At 33.7% G+C, this 15,501-nt stretch overlaps 2 protein-coding genes across 4 annotated transcripts; one reads left to right on the plus strand and one right to left on the minus strand.

The window, feature by feature from the left end:
• Positions 1-6,989: 6,989 nt before the first annotated feature.
• On the plus strand, positions 6,990-10,043 carry LARP6a (RNA-binding protein). Of its 3 annotated transcripts, none has more exons than NM_180810.3 (11): positions 6,990-7,427; positions 7,663-7,744; positions 8,126-8,220; positions 8,300-8,365; positions 8,468-8,547; positions 8,643-8,727; positions 8,821-8,868; positions 8,957-9,025; positions 9,111-9,266; positions 9,408-9,501; positions 9,603-10,043. In NM_180810.3, exons 1-11 carry the CDS (start codon positions 7,098-7,100, stop codon positions 9,764-9,766), a joined length of 1,269 nt encoding a protein of 422 aa, NP_851141.1. In that variant the 5' UTR covers positions 6,990-7,097; the 3' UTR covers positions 9,767-10,043. The 3 variants fall into 3 exon arrangements, with proteins under 3 accessions (NP_851141.1, NP_001078721.1, NP_568660.3); NM_001085252.1 differs by having other exon boundaries at positions 7,021-7,427; positions 8,821-8,872; positions 8,961-9,025; ... (1 more) ...; positions 9,426-9,495; positions 9,603-9,969; NM_123994.4 differs by having other exon boundaries at positions 7,021-7,427; positions 9,111-9,270; positions 9,426-9,495; positions 9,603-9,969.
• A 365-nt stretch (positions 10,044-10,408) lies between these two features.
• Positions 10,409-15,213, minus strand: AT5G46260 (disease resistance protein (TIR-NBS-LRR class) family). Its single transcript, NM_123995.2, has 6 exons — positions 14,611-15,213; positions 13,405-14,521; positions 12,977-13,276; positions 12,454-12,867; positions 11,061-12,242; positions 10,409-10,958 (listed from the first exon to the last, which is right to left on the minus strand). The coding sequence occupies exons 1-6, from the start codon at positions 15,066-15,068 to the stop codon at positions 10,812-10,814; spliced, it is 3,618 nt and encodes a 1,205-aa protein (NP_199438.1). The 5' UTR covers positions 15,069-15,213; the 3' UTR covers positions 10,409-10,811.
• Positions 15,214-15,501: the final 288 nt, after the last annotated feature.

Here is a 15,501-nt window from a genome sequence, read left to right on the forward strand (position 1 = left end):
ACAAAAGAAAAGAAAAAAGAATCAGGAATTTTTTCTACAATAGGAACGAGAAATGAGAGAAAACAAATTGAAACAACTAAGAATAAAGTTATGAAAAATCATGGTTTATAATAAAACACATTTGTATACGAATATTGATTTTTTGGTAATCCTAAATATTTGACTAAACTTTTGTTTTCGTTCGCTAGTATAGAATGCCAAGTATAAATTCTTCAAACCTTTCCGCCAAATTTGTATTATTAAATCATTCCAAAGCTTTTTGTTTCTGCGTCGATCTGAGCCCGTTCGAATGTATCTTTCATGATTCCTTGTTGATATTTTGTTTATTGTCTTCCTGAATCCTAATATCATTATAGAAACAAAACAAAACAAAATAAAGTAAATGAGAGATTCCTAATATAAACATAACATGAGCTAACTTTAATATTATTTTCTCGTGATTAATTAGTTTTGCCAATAAAAGTTTTATATTAGGTTTTATGATCTAACTTACTTTTTAAAAGATGATTATAACTATTGAAAAATGAATTATTTCGGCTTTCAAATTTTAGTATTTTGTGATTTTTTTTTTGTTTTTTAATTTCGGTTATTCATATATTTCAAATCAAAAGGAATTACTGGGTTACTAAACCTTGCCTTAAAAGACCAGAAATCGTAAACTGCTTTAAGTTTGCTATTTGCTGTCTTCCTAGTGCAAGTGGGGTTGTTCATGTTAACTGTTTAAATTTAAGTTTAAGCTGTCACATGCATGCTAAGAGTAGTGTAGGGTCTAAAAATTTGTTAGTTATTTTTGTTGTTGTGGGCCATCATAAGTCTTGGAATCGGTTGGTCTAAACCTGTTTTATACCTTCTTCAAACTACATTGGAGCTGATTTTCATTTTATATTCATGTAAGATCATCGAGTTCTAGTAACTTGATTTTGAGGTCTCAAAAGAGAATATAAACTGTATATGGTTGGCGAGTGGAACCATGAGCCATCGTCAAACATTATTTTTTGATGGTTAGCCGCGAATTAATCTTCAAAACCGTATTTGTAGTCATATTGTATTATAGTTGGTAGGTTTTGGATTGGTAGTTTTAGTAACGACCAGATTGAACCATGCTGGTCTATTCCACTACAATTTTTTTTCTTTTCTGGTTAAATATGTTATCTAGAAAATCTAGATTTTTCTTGGGATTTAGTACCCTACATTATACGTTGCACATTATTAACGGGTCCAATACTAGATAACAGATAGAGACATTTTCCAGTAAATCTTCCATTAAGTTAAAAGTCAACTATTCTATTCTTAACCCTTCTCATGATCATATTAGACTGTAAAGGCAGTTGAGACTTTTATTGAAAATTTAGAGTTTTTCTATTATCAAAATGCGTCTAATTATTATATTTTTTATTTTTTTTGTTATGAAAACTTTAAAAATCTTAATGGATGTATTATAATTGTGTCTTATAAATAAAAACAGTTTAACATTAACTGTAATTATAGTCGTTATGGATGGAATATCGTCCCGGGTTGATCCTCTTTCTCATGCTACTAAGAGGAGAAAGATCTGATTTAACACAAATAAAAACAAGATAATTTTCCACAATATCAACGGTACAAGAACAACATGATAAACGAGTCATAGACACTGCATAAGTGATTTTGTTTGTGTAATGTCGGCATGATTTATATGAGATTTGTTTTTGTCGTCTACATTAAAAGTTAGGCTTGATATATGGGTCCTTCCATTTCTTATTGGGTAAAACTTGCAGGCTTCTTACTGTTTTCGCAATGTACCATTTGATACCTAAATTACCTAAGAGTTGTACAAAATCAAGAAATAATATTTATATAGCAAAAAGAATATTAAGATTTTCCCAATAAATTTAGCAATTATCTCTTCAATCAAGCATGTCATTTACAGTTTGGCCTATAAACTTAGGTTTTGAAACATGTGATGAATTATAACGTTTGTAGGATGTGTGTGTGTCTAACGCAATTAGGTTCATGTAGTTAATGACGAGTAGGGTCAAAATCGTAAGGAGGATCCTCGTGATTGTCCTACAACGTGGGAAACTTTTTGTTGTAAAGCAAAAATTAAATCGATCACTAATATTTTGTTTTTTGTTGGGTAGGTATATATAGCCTGTGATTCTGTGAATTAAGAACGGTTTAAGCCTTTCCAATCTCTCTTTTCCTTGGAACCACACGAACATAAAGTTCTGTTAGTTTGCTCTTTAATTTTGTTCCCCATAATTAGGTGCTTTCATTTCCTTCCGACAAAAGAACTAAAATAGCATTTATTTAGAAATATATGGTACCATCACTTTTTAAATATTCGAAAAATACTCCTCTCTGTTCCTAATAATCAAATTTCAAAAATATACTGTACATTTTTAGGGGTTTAGTATAGCTTTTATCAGTTATTGATGAAGAATTGTAGAGTTTATACATAGAAAATTGTTAGTTACAAAATAATGTATTAATCATTGATTATTAATATGTTTCTTATTATGTTTGAAAACTAAACAAAATTAGATTAGTTAGGTACAAAAGAAGTATATTGATTTGACGCTATCGATTTTTGTCCATAATTTTGTTTACCCTAAGCCCACCCATTAGTAATATTTTATTAAAGCTAAACTATCATTCCCAAGTGTTAAAATTCAGAAATCAGAAATGCTGCCAAGACAAACAAAAAAACGGATGGTAGCTTGATTGACTAATTTGGTAGAGTTTCGAAATATTGTAATCCCTTCATTTTGTCGAAGAGTCAAAGTAAATTTTCACCCGTGAGACCTATAAATAATATTCCTTACGAAAGAATCATTAGATGTTTTTTAGTTTGATTGTTTCACTAGAAGTGTGAGAATAAGAACTTCTGATGTATATAACAACTTCATATACAAATGATGAACGAAACCAAGTACCCAAACATCAAAAGTGTTGTTGTTTCTGTTAAAGGATATCTAATATCAAAAGTGTTAACTAATGAATTGCATAGTTTGAGTATGATCAATAAATATGAGAATATAAACAATTTAACTGAAACATATACGCTGATGAAATTTAAAATAAACAGTCAGTAAGAAAGAGTAAATTATCACTGTATGATTTGACTATTTTGAGCTATTGCATCATCCTATTTAATTTCTAAAATATATTACAAATTAAGATTTACTATTCACAATAAATGGATTAACTATAGTGAACACAATGAATATATATAGTAAATTTTATTAGCGGACGATTCAATCTAGAATATGATGAAGTCTCCGAAACTATTGCAATAAAAATAAATTAAATTAATTATGCACACCAAAGATTTGGTATATAAATCACTAACCATCTATTCAACCATTTGATGAACGATGCTTAAAACTTAAAAGAAACATTGACATTTATTCCATAACGGAAATTAACAACAAAATTCCACGTAAAGTACTTAAATTAATTCATATAGAATAGTTTTTGCGCACAACAATGTCATTTACATTCTCACCAGTTTAATTTTTTCTAGGCAGTGAAAACTTGGTGAATACTATACAAAATGTACTCCTAATAAAGAATACATAATGAATAGTAGAAAATAATAATAAACAAGTATCACAGGAACAAATATACACGGATGAATGAAACGGATGAATGATACATAGAAAGTGAAGATCTCAAGTTTTACTTGTTTTGACGTACTAACAAGTCATGACTTTGACATAGTCGTATTGATTAGGTCGAATATTTTAGCATACAATAATTTTTTATATTTAAATTCGTCGATCGATCATAGTGGAGAAATGTTGTTGTTTCGTAGTTGGTTCTCTTTTTATCAAAGTCTTTACGCCATAGTTGTGGAAAATCTAACTATGCTTAGAAAGTTGTTATGATCATAAAAATATCTAGATATATAAAAGGTGAAAAGAAGTTACGTGGACTATATAATACTAATGTTATGATATCATTTTTAATTGAAATGTGTTCGTAGATGGTAGTAAGATGCTTTTTTGAAAAGCGAAAAACATATTCACCATAAGATACCATGATTGTTAATTAAAGAAGTTACTCTTAGTTAACAAAAACAAAAAAAGAACTTACTCTTTGCTCCTTTATTTTTTTGTTAGCTGTGTGTCATGGTGAATAACTGCTTCTAGTTTTTTTTGGTAGGGATTAACTTCTTCTAGCTCGTGGTAATTGTTTTATATATCAAATATATATTTTACTAATATATATATATATATATATATAAATAATACTAAATATGATGAATTAATTCTATGGTAAAAATGTCAGTAGAAGTAGCTACACTATAAACTTTGGTATGTTATGTATATTTTTATATAACGAAAGCTACATTTTGGGTATTGTTTTTATCAGGGAATGATTGATATTGAAGCAACTTTTATTTAGAAATTCATTAAAACATTTTAATGGTTCTCTTGTAAGATTCACACCTATCTTTAAATTTTCTAGTCAAAAAAAGAAAGAAAAAAAAAGCGAGAGAGCTTCTGTTTTTCAAAATTAGTGCAAAACAGAACAAATGCGAAATTGTACATTTTTTCTTATTAAAAATTATTATAGCCAAAAAAAGAAAAATATTATGGCCTCCTATATTTGTCCCCAATCATCCTATTTATTTTGACACTGACTTTTCTCACCCCTATTATTAGGCAAGTTCTACAAAAATGATGGCCATGAAAAATCATTATGAGTTATTTTCCCTCGTGGCTCGCGATGGTTATGTTTTTTTGACACCGAGTCTCACGTGACTTCCACGTGAACTATATGAGTGGAGGTTTTGGATATGGATCAACTTGACCATATACTAGATTTGAGACCAAGACAAAAGAGAGTTCTTAAAAGTCTCCCAAGATCAAAACAGTAAACCCTAATGATTTTCTATAACCCTTTTGTTGTATGGAATTTTAGAGAATACAGAATTTTAGTGTCTCTTTCTATAGTTTTAGGCTTTTAGCAAAAAGTCTCACCTTTTCTTTGTAATTTCTCTAAGATAAATTGTTTTTCGAAAAATGCTCAAAAAGTACTGCAAATCAGAATGTGTACTGCATATCTTCTATCTACGCGAACAATTGGAATAAAGCACTGTTATTCTCTCGTGAAACGTTGATACATTATATACAACACATATGAGTTTGAAGTTTCTGTATTACAGTTTTCTTTTTGAACAGAAATCATTTAATGAACCGTGTTACTTTTTTTTGGGTAACATGAACCGTGTTACTATAAGACTATGAATTATAGGAATCTTCTAATTTGTCATTTATGTACGAGTTAAATTGTATTTGAAGTTTCATCAAAAATTAGTACTTGATTATGTCGAATATTATCTATATTTCTAGTGATAATTTAGTGTTGTTACATCAAATATTCTAATTTAGAAAAGAAAACAACATGTGTGTACGATATAAATTGATAGTTTTATTTTATTTAAAGTAATGAGATGCCCTTAAAACAAACCTTTTACTCATTATAATAATATTATCAAGAACAATCTTGATCAAACAATGTATTTATCATTTACAGCCAAAAGTAAAAGAATTTGTACTTGATATAGACTCCATACAAACTGTAGTAAGAGAGATGATAGAATATAAATGTTCCCCATTTATTTGGTGGAGGACCAAATGTGGACCAAAACATAACTTAGCCAATCGCATCTTAAGGCAATCGAGAAGAAACTACATGCATGGGCATGCAACTATACTGTTTCATTTATTTTGAAATTCATTTGGTCCAAATTTATCTTCAATTCCTTTAAAACTAGATGTACATGACAAGGTTGAAGTAGGGAATTCACGTAATCATACTTTTGACTTTGACAACTATATTTAGTCATTCAGTGTTTTATTGCTATATCGAATTATGTTCAATGTGGCAAGACCACGAGATTATGTTTCATTTAGTTAACAATTTATGAAGTTTTGAAAACCTTTGTGTAAAAATACTGTAACATTACTTAAAAACCTTTCTGTACCAGTACAATCATTTCGACCTATATTCTAAAATGTAAAAGTAATTCTTACATTATTCTTCTATTAAATGGGAAATCAATAACTTATACGGAATAAATCACTCTTAAACTTAAATGGTCAATTTCAACATGTATAGTGATCAATTTGGTAAATAATATTTGATGATATGTTAGTGTATAGATCAACATTCCTTTTAAGTGGTTGATAAGAGAGACTATAAAATTTTAATCTCCGAGTCATCATTCCAATATAAGTGTTCTCAAGATTTGTTGCTCTCTCATGTCCTAATCGCTTAGGGTTCCAATCCAAACCAATGAGTTTAGTCACATCACTTACAAATGTGTATATCAATATATCTTTACGGAAAAAAGATATATTGATAAAGGATGTACAATCAAATACAACAAATTAGTATGCAATGAAAATACAATTTTAGACCAGAACCACAAAATTACAACTACTCAATATATCGAGTATTACAATATATTGAGCTATAATTCAACTTTTCACCTATAGTTAGCTAGTTTTGACCATAATTTGTAGTATAGTAGTATGTGTTAGTACGTCGATGTGTCAACATTCATGTTCAAACTTGCATATTACATGTTATTGACATGTTCTTCCTGTAGTATACAAATTACACATTTTCATAACTTCATATATGAATCTCCTGCAATTTTACCTGCAAACTATTGGTCAAAGCCTTTTAAATGGGCTAGATCAAGCCCACTAACTGCCAAAATATTCACTTCATTTATTCTTGTAGACAGTATACACATTATCAAATGTACACACATTTTCATGATTTGATCTTAGATATTATTTCATGCAATTTTAGCCTCTATTGCTAGGCTTTCCTTTAAAAACTTACCGGGCTAATCAAAACCTCTTAAAAAGCCTCCATATCAAAAGCCCATCAATGTTACCTCGAACTTAGTGGAATCAAATACGGTGTCGTTTGATAGAAAATGACGAAACTAGCCCTTTGACCGTTCAGGAAAAAGTCTTCCGACATATAAAAACGGAGAAGCGAGAAGACGTGTCGGCTGAGAGGTAAGAGGAAGAGAGACTCAAAACGGCAATTAGCGAAAGTGGGCGGGAGGATTCTTTTCCGGCGACTCTTTTATGTCTTCTCTTCCTCTTCGCTCCGGTGAGAAGATGGAATCGCCTTCCATCTCCGACGCCGTTCCACTTCACGCACCAGAAGACGCGACCGCGGATTTTTCCCAACCGCAATCGCCGTTACATGAAGTTGATTCGTTTCCAGTTACTGAATCCTCCGATGATGTTGTTGTTAACGTCTCGGAGATACCGAATTTATCTCCGTCTGATGATGATTTTGACCACGAGCGAAATAGCGGCGAGGATCGCGATCAGGATCACGGCGAGAATCCGGTTGAGACCGATGGTGTTGTTGTTCCAATCGATGAGTTGAATCAGAAGATCATTAGACAGGCAAGTGATCATCAATTTCTATTGATGAATTGGCTGAATTGATCGAGCAATTTTGGAATTAGTTAACTTTGATTCAATGGCTTCTTGTGTATCAATGTCGATTGGTTTTAGGTTATGGCACTTCATTAATTATCTTAACGAGTAGTTTCACGAATATGCTTAACATTTGGGATTTATTGGTATGTTCTTCATCTTAAGGTTTTTGCTGAATCTAGTGTTGTTCTACTTTTTGCAGGTTGAATACTACTTTAGTGACGAGAATTTGCCTACTGACAAATTTCTTCTGAATGCAATGAAGAGAAACAAAAAAGGCTTTGGTGAGTATACTTTTTTTACTTGGAAATAGGCATTAGTTTATGCTATTTTCTGTGACCAACTTTGAGGAATCGCTATTGGAGTTATGAACGTCTTTCTGATACTTGAAACATGTATCTTTGAAAGTATGAAACTTTGTGACCGTTGTCTATTGAATAGAGAAATTGCAACTGATATACGAAAGTGGGTTCTTTCCTGTACCAAACGTATTCTTGCAGAACCATGGAAAGTAGTATTTAAGGTGGCTAAACTCTAATTGCTGAAAATATATTACATTTTGAGGAAATAAAGTAGTTCTGTATTGATTACTCCATGACTATCTATAGCCACTTGATTATGGAACTGTTAAGAACAATTTCAATAGCTTTCTTTTCATTGTGCAGTTCCTATTTCTACCATTGCTACGTTCCACAAAATGAAGAAGCTTACTCGAGATCATGCTTTGATAGTATCAGCCTTAAAGGAGTCATCGTTTCTTGTAAGCTTCTTTACAGTAGTATGAATGGAAGTTGTTGGAGTAAAATCAGAGGTTAAGTATCTTTTTGGTCAACCTGCAGGTTGTTAGCGCTGATGAGAAGAAGGTGAAGCGGCTGAGTCCTCTTCCTGAGATCAGAGATCCAAAGGTATCAATCGTCTCAAACATGACTCTTGTTTTTCAGTCTGACTTTTGTGTTGTTTCTTTTGCTTCTTTTGTGATATATCCGTTTCTGATTTGTGTCCCATAGATTTTCACTGTTTTGGTAGAAAATTTGCCAGAGGATCATTCAAATGAGAATATTCGAGAGATATTTGGTAAAGCTGGAAGGTAGGCTATGGTGTTATCTATCTTGTTATCTTGTTACTCCATTTCTCCTGTTATATCCCTTTACATACTAAAAAACCATTTTTCTGCAATTGCAGTATTAAAAGTGTATCCATATGTGATCCAAATGCTGTTGAAGAATCAGAGAAGGGTGGGAAGAAGGAAAATTTCATCAGAACCAGAGTAAGAAACGTTGTGGAAAACTTTCTTATTTGGAATCACAAGCACATATATGTGTTTATGTGTAAGTAATTAGCTTCTTTTTCTTTTGGCTAGTTACATGCCTTTGTGGAGTATGAAACGGTGGAGGCAGCTGAAAAAGCGGTTAGTATAAAAAAAAGTCTTAGGCGCAGTAGATTTTCTCTTTTTAAGGAATGTGTGTGGTTAGCAACTTTTACTATTGGGTGTGCAGGCAGCTACATTGAATAATGAGCAAGACTGGAGAAATGGGTTGCGAGTTAAGCTTCTTGAACAAGCAGCAGTAAGTAATCTTTCTTTCAACTTACAAAATGCATATGGAATCAGATTAGAACTTCTATTAATCAATGGATTATTATTCATCATAGGGAAAGTTTGCACAGAGAAGACCAGCTCGGAGGGAAGTCGATAAAGAAAAGGACACTACAGGCAGAGTTCATGATCAAACTGGAGGAGAGAAAAACAAAAAGACGCGTGAACATCAAAATCACCGTCTCCATCATTCTGATAATCCTGCTGATGATGTAAGTTTTATCTTAATACTATTATTAATTGATTGATCTCATCTTTGCAAAGCAAGATTTGGGATCAACACTACGATGTGCCATTAAACCAGGACCCAAGCAGCTGTTTATAATTGCGGATTGTCCTTTAACTATTTTCAGGACGGTGGCAATCATCAGAAGGATAAAAATGGAAACAAAGGCAGAGTTGTAGGACAAGGAAGACGACAGAATCATCAAGGCGGCAACGGCATTGGTACTTTTCTTAGAGAAAGTCCATTTCTTTCCACTTATTGTAACTAAGGAGAGGAAAATTGAAATTTTAAGACCATTTTTTTTTTGTAATTTTTCCCACAGGACATGGAACAGCTTCATCATCTTCTCATCCTAATTATCATCCTGTTGAGGTCTCAAAGCGTCCACCTGGCCCGAGAATGCCTGATGGGACGAGAGGGTTCACAATGGGGCGTGGTAAAGCGATTCCTCCTCCCACATCTACTCAAACCAGTCATGAAGTTTGATCGGTTCCGCATCTTCGGTTGTATCATTGTGTGGTTTTATTTCACATTAAAAAATGTGAAACTTGTATGTAATTAGAATTGAGATGTTGTTTTGGATTTGGGTTTCCTTTTGGCATATTCAAGTCCTCCAAATCTTCACTTTGGTAATTAGTTTTGTGTTGTAAGTTTTGGTGAATGAAAAAATGATCCTTTTGATAAACTTATAAAATAACACTTATCATTTGCATTTTGTTTTATTTTAATTTTATTTCCTTTAATTAGCTAAATTTTGTTCATTCCATTGAAGCGAAAGAAGGATATTATTTCCGAAATATCCACTTCACACATATTTATCTATTGTCTTCTTTTTCCAACATACTCAAGACACGACCTCTTGTTGAACTGATTTTACTCTTTCGTCTTTGCTAACGGCAGGTCTAAGTATGAACCCGACAAGAAGGGGTAGTGAATGTGATCGAAATTGGAATGTTTTGTGCCATAGGTTTTAGAGTTGATTTATTTGCCCATCTAATGATAAATCCATCGATTCATTACCACTTTTGATGGCTTGATGAATTCGATTGTAAGCAATAGTCAAATTGGCCTAATTCAACTAGAGCATGAAGAAAAATCATAGATAGAGAACTAGAAGAACAATACATAAATAAAATAATACATAAAAAGAGATAAACCACATGTCATTGCATTAAAAAAATTTGGTAAAAGATTGTTAAATTATCTAACTTGACCACTTGAAAGCTCAACAACTTAATAAGCACAAGAAATCAAAATAGGCTGAAGGGCATCGTATGAAATCACCAATTGAAAGCAACTCTTTAGTCGGTGGCAAAATCTATTGAAAAGATTCATAATGAAGATGCTCCACATATTCTTTGTGGAACTATCTATTTATTAAGATTTTTGGGTTACCTGAAAACATCTATTTAGCTAGGGAGATACTGGAGATCAGTCGCTGCATGTCCTCCTTTGATCTTGTTGTTCCATTATAACCGGCAAAACAACTCATTGCAACATTCACAATCAAAGATTGAAAGTGACGACGACGTCATGTGTTCCTCCCAGTCCTAGGTATTGAGGCAGGGCGAGTCCTAGATTTCTTGAGTGGTCTTTCATTTTTAATGCTTACACGCATTCGCTTCCTGCTTCTCAGTAAGTTCTTGAAGCGGTGAATACCCCATATTGTCTTCTTCGGCTACACAAACATGTAGAAAAAGTAATTCAGTTGTCATTATATTTACACAAAAAGAATTGAGAGATGAATAGTCATTATGTTCAATTAATGCTTAATGCTTACCCGCATTCGCTTCTTGCTTCTCTTAGTCCCTACATTGATATCTCCAGACTCTTCACTGTGTTCAATCTCATTAACAAGTCCTTCTTGAAGAGGTGTATAATACCCCATATTGCCTTCTTCGGCTTCAGAAACATGTGGAAGAGTACTGTTTGGATTACCAAGTCCGTTCTCTGCTGATGAAGAGTCCTCCTCTAAGAGTCGTATACCCCATTCTTTTAATTCAAACGTAGATCTCCAACCTCCACTACTTATATGAATATTTATATCCACATGATCGTAGTAGTTCCCTTGAGCTAGAGAAGCATTACCTTCGTTTAGAGGGATACAACAGTCCAATATAGTTAACATTTGACTACCCTTCTGACTTTTCGTGAAAAGTAGATAAACGTAGAAATCATCCGAGCCAACATGAAAGCTGTTCCCAAATCTGTCTTTGAACTCACACTTCACCTTTATATTTTTTCCATGCTTAACATTAGTTACCAATGCGCCAACCCTAAATCTGAAGAATGGTTGGGAGAGAGGGAGGTGAAGTAGAGGAATGGTCAGAGAGGAGCTTCCAGTAGTACGGTAAGTGAAATATGATGGCATTTCTTCTTTCCCTGGAAACAACATGTACTTGAAAATAATTGATTCTTGGTGAAGTACAGTTTCTGGATCCAAGTTGAAGCAGTCCCTGAAATCAAGTTTGACTTTGGAAACTGTGTCGATATTGTTTGCTTCCATCTCCATCCCAATTGGACAGCCACACAAATCAACTATAGTCAACGCCCCACAATCTTTAAAGTCAACTTTTCCAAGACGTTTCAGTTTAGAAATGTGTAGGGATACACATTTTAGCCTGCTGCAACGATCCATACTTAGCAAACCGAGGTTAGAGAATTTATCGATCCACCAAGGAACTTCTTCAATCCCTGTTTCCTCTAGATTGAGACTTGAGATGTTGGTTGAGATTTCAGGAAAGCTCCTCAACCGTGAGCATCCCTTGAAACTAAGGCTATCGAGAGATTGGAGGTTGATTCCGGTGGGCAGAGTCTCCAGATTTCTACAGTTTGTGATGTCCAAAACCTCCAGTTGAATGAGATTCTGAAATGAGCAAGGAAGCTCCACCAAATTTGGGATGTTCTGGAGTTGCAAGCTCGTCAAAGTGGGAGACAACATCGCCAGTAAGGGTTTAAGCGGCTAAACCAAATAAACAATATTAAGATGTTAGTTAACAAAATCACCAACATTTATATTTTTTACTTTCACATAACTAGTAGTACTATGAAGTTTCAACAAAAAATATAAATTTTATTTATTGACTAAACTCTAACCCTCCTTGCAAACCCAAACCTATATATAACTTCATACATTTTTCATAAAAGATAACGTAGAGTTTAGAACTACATACCTTCATCACTCCTTCCCATTGTTTCCCATCAATCTCCTTTTTTGATATTCTAAGATCAATAAGATTCTCGAGATGTAAATTAGAAGGGAGTTCTTCAATGTTTGTTCCAGTCAAATAGAGATCTGAGATGTTGGTTGAGAAGTCCGGAAAAGTCCTTAACTTCGAGCATTTAGTGAAATCGATGCGGTTCAAAGATTTGAGGTTAAAACCAGTTGGAAGAGTTTCCAGACTGTTGCAGAATGCCATGTTCAATTTCAACAGCTTATTGAGATTTTGTATAAAGGAAGGAAGCTCCACCAAACTCTTGCAATTCTCAAAATTAAGTGTCTCGAGATTAGTAGCCATGGAAAGATCTGGAATTTCTTTCAGATTGACTGATCCATCTAGATCCATTTCCTTTAGACATGTAAGTGGCTGTATTCAACAACAATTAAACACAGAGATCAATAGAAATAGATTATTGTTATATCAAAAAATTAGAATAAGCATTGCAATAATGACATATATTATTCTCAAAACTTACCACAGCTCCTTCCCACAACTTATGTAGCTTACTATTCGTCATTTTGAGCGTGACAAGGTTTTTAGGGCAAAAATTAGAAGGCATACACCTCATTGGAAATTCGGACCAGCACAATAGTTTAAGTGTAGGAGGCAAATAGTCGAAACTTTCAGGTAAATGCAATCTGTTTTCTTCTCCAAAGATATCCGTACCAATTTTTAAGAAACGGAGATTACGCATCCGTTTGAAGGCACTCTCATGTACACACAACTCATCAATCTTACTTGTCTCCAATGATATACCTAAAACCTTTTGAGTATCCTGAAAAAAATATAATATCAATGAGAAAGAGAAAACAATACAATTATCTTAACGCATATTCTGAGTTATGACTTATGGAAAGACCACAAATTAAACTTTTTTATATATATAAAAAACAAAAAACTTACAATGCCTTCACTGAGTACATCACAAATATCATTTGGATCCACCAGAAATTCTCGTTTTCGGGGCTTGCCAATGGACTGTGTGCGAACAATTTTTCTGCCCATTTCTTGTAGCAAAGGATGCATCTCCACATGACCCCATCTGACATGAATGATGGACTTATCAACCAGGTTTTGCAGCCCAACATTAGCACCATATATACTATTTGCGAGCAATGACTTGATGGTTGTGACTTCCATATGATTGAAAATACATGCGATATGACGAAATATCGCTTGATCTTCACTCTCTAACCCATCATAGCTGATTCTTAGTATTCTCTCAATTTTATCGTTTAAACCATTTTGAAGCCTTGGCAGCATATCTATCCAGTACTCCTTATCCTTCCCACTCAAATATGAACCCAAAACCTTAAGAACCAGAGGAAGACTACCAGCATATCTTGCAACTTGAACTACAAGCATCTCAAAACCTTCAGGTGGAGATTTTTTCTTGAAAGCAGATTGACATAACATTGCAAGAGCGTGCTCTTCCGTTGGGAGACTAACTTCATACATACGATCAATTCCATGAGCCGTTAAAAAATGTTTATTATTTGTAACCACAATGATTCTGCTCCCATTTCCAAACCATTGAGTTTTACCCACCAATGAATCTAAGATCACTTGATCATCCACATCATCAATAATGATAAGAACTTTCTGGTGTTGTAGCCTCTCTCCTAGTACACCTAGATGATCTATCTTTATGTTCGGCATCCTTAGAATTTCAGAGAGGAAGCTCTCTTGTAAATGTAACTTCATATTGTGGTCGTCAGGATTGGCACTACTATGAATTTCTCTACTCTTATAGGCAAAAGATCTGTCTATGAATTTCCTAACTTGGAAATGCCGAAAAAGGTTGTTAAACAAAGCTCGTGCAATGGTAGTCTTACCAATCCCCGAGGAACCCCATATACCAACCATCTTCACTTCCTTAGATTCCAGATCCAACAGTGCACTCATATTTGCAATATGATCCTCGAGGCCGACAAAGTCCTCAAAATCCTTCGATGTAGTTAAAAGCAGTTTACGCAAAACATCATTGGCTATTTCTTCAATCATTTTTGCTTCGTCATCCCTAATAAGGTGAAAGATAATTTAAGAAATATGAAACAACAATTTTATTTTAAGATGTATCTAATAATGAATTTAGTATAAAAATCATACCATTTGGAAGAATCAAATCCAAGCATATTAGCTACATGAGTCAACGCTTTCTTCCATTGGTTTTTCACTTCCTCTGTTTGTCTCTTGCATGTCTTTTCAAAGATCTTCCCGAATTCACCGATTTGATACCTCACTTGGGAAGGATCCACACCGTAGAAAACCGGTATGATAATTTTATCATTGCAGTTCACAATCTCCAGCAACTCGTTAAGACACCAGCTCGATGAAGCGTAGTTTTTGGAGAAAACGACCACTGCGATCCTCGATTCCTTGATGGCTTGTTCAAGATCGGGCCAGAGAGAGTGGCTTCTCTCGATCTCATTGTCTCTGAAAGCAGTGATCAGTTTCCGATCGAACTCCTTGAGAAAGTGGCTACGGAATGTTACACGGACGTCTCCCCCTCTGAAGCTCAAGAAAACATCATATAACCAATTTCGAGAAGAAGATGAAGAAGCCATAGAGAGAAAGAGTGAGAGGAGGAGAAAACTAAGAACAAAGACTTTGGAGATTGAGATTGTAAGAAGGAAATTAGAGGAGAATTAGTGAGGCGTCGCGTCGCAATCTTGTAGAGTGTCTAACGTAGACTTTTTGGTACCATTTCGAGTCTTTCTGCTACGAGAGCAAAGATAGGCATTGGTGGATCCATATAGCTTTGTAATTTAGTGTTTTCCAAAGGAAAATCATAGTTTAAATTGTATAATATAGTTATTTTGTGAAGTTAGAACAACTAAGAAGCAACTCAAAAAGAAGAAGTCAACTCATTTTCTCATCGTTATTGTGAAATTGAAACCCTAAGCAAGAGTTGCAATTATGGTTGGTAATTTTATGCATATTCAAAGGGACTTAAATTAATATTATTATGGTCGTGGTCTGTTCTCGACTCATATTTAA

Source organism: Arabidopsis thaliana, chromosome 5 (genome assembly GCF_000001735.4).
Source record: "Arabidopsis thaliana chromosome 5, partial sequence".
Classification (NCBI taxonomy): domain Eukaryota; kingdom Viridiplantae; phylum Streptophyta; class Magnoliopsida; order Brassicales; family Brassicaceae; genus Arabidopsis; species Arabidopsis thaliana.

Coding starts and splice junctions, on each gene's coding strand:
- LARP6a (NM_180810.3), top strand. CDS start 7,098: ATGTCTTCTCTTCCTCTTCGCTCCGGTGAGAAGATGGAATCGCCTTCC. Junction 8,366..8,467: donor CTGAGATCAGAGATCCAAAG/GTATCAATCGTC, acceptor TGTGTCCCATAG/ATTTTCACTGTTTTGGTAGA. Junction 9,026..9,110: donor AGCTTCTTGAACAAGCAGCA/GTAAGTAATCTT, acceptor TATTCATCATAG/GGAAAGTTTGCACAGAGAAG.
- AT5G46260 (NM_123995.2), bottom strand. CDS start 15,068: ATGGCTTCTTCATCTTCTTCTCGAAATTGGTTATATGATGTTTTCTTG. Junction 14,522..14,610: donor GGATTTGATTCTTCCAAATG/GTATGATTTTTA, acceptor TCACCTTATTAG/GGATGACGAAGCAAAAATGA. Junction 13,277..13,404: donor ATGTACTCAGTGAAGGCATT/GTAAGTTTTTTG, acceptor TATTTTTTTCAG/GATACTCAAAAGGTTTTAGG.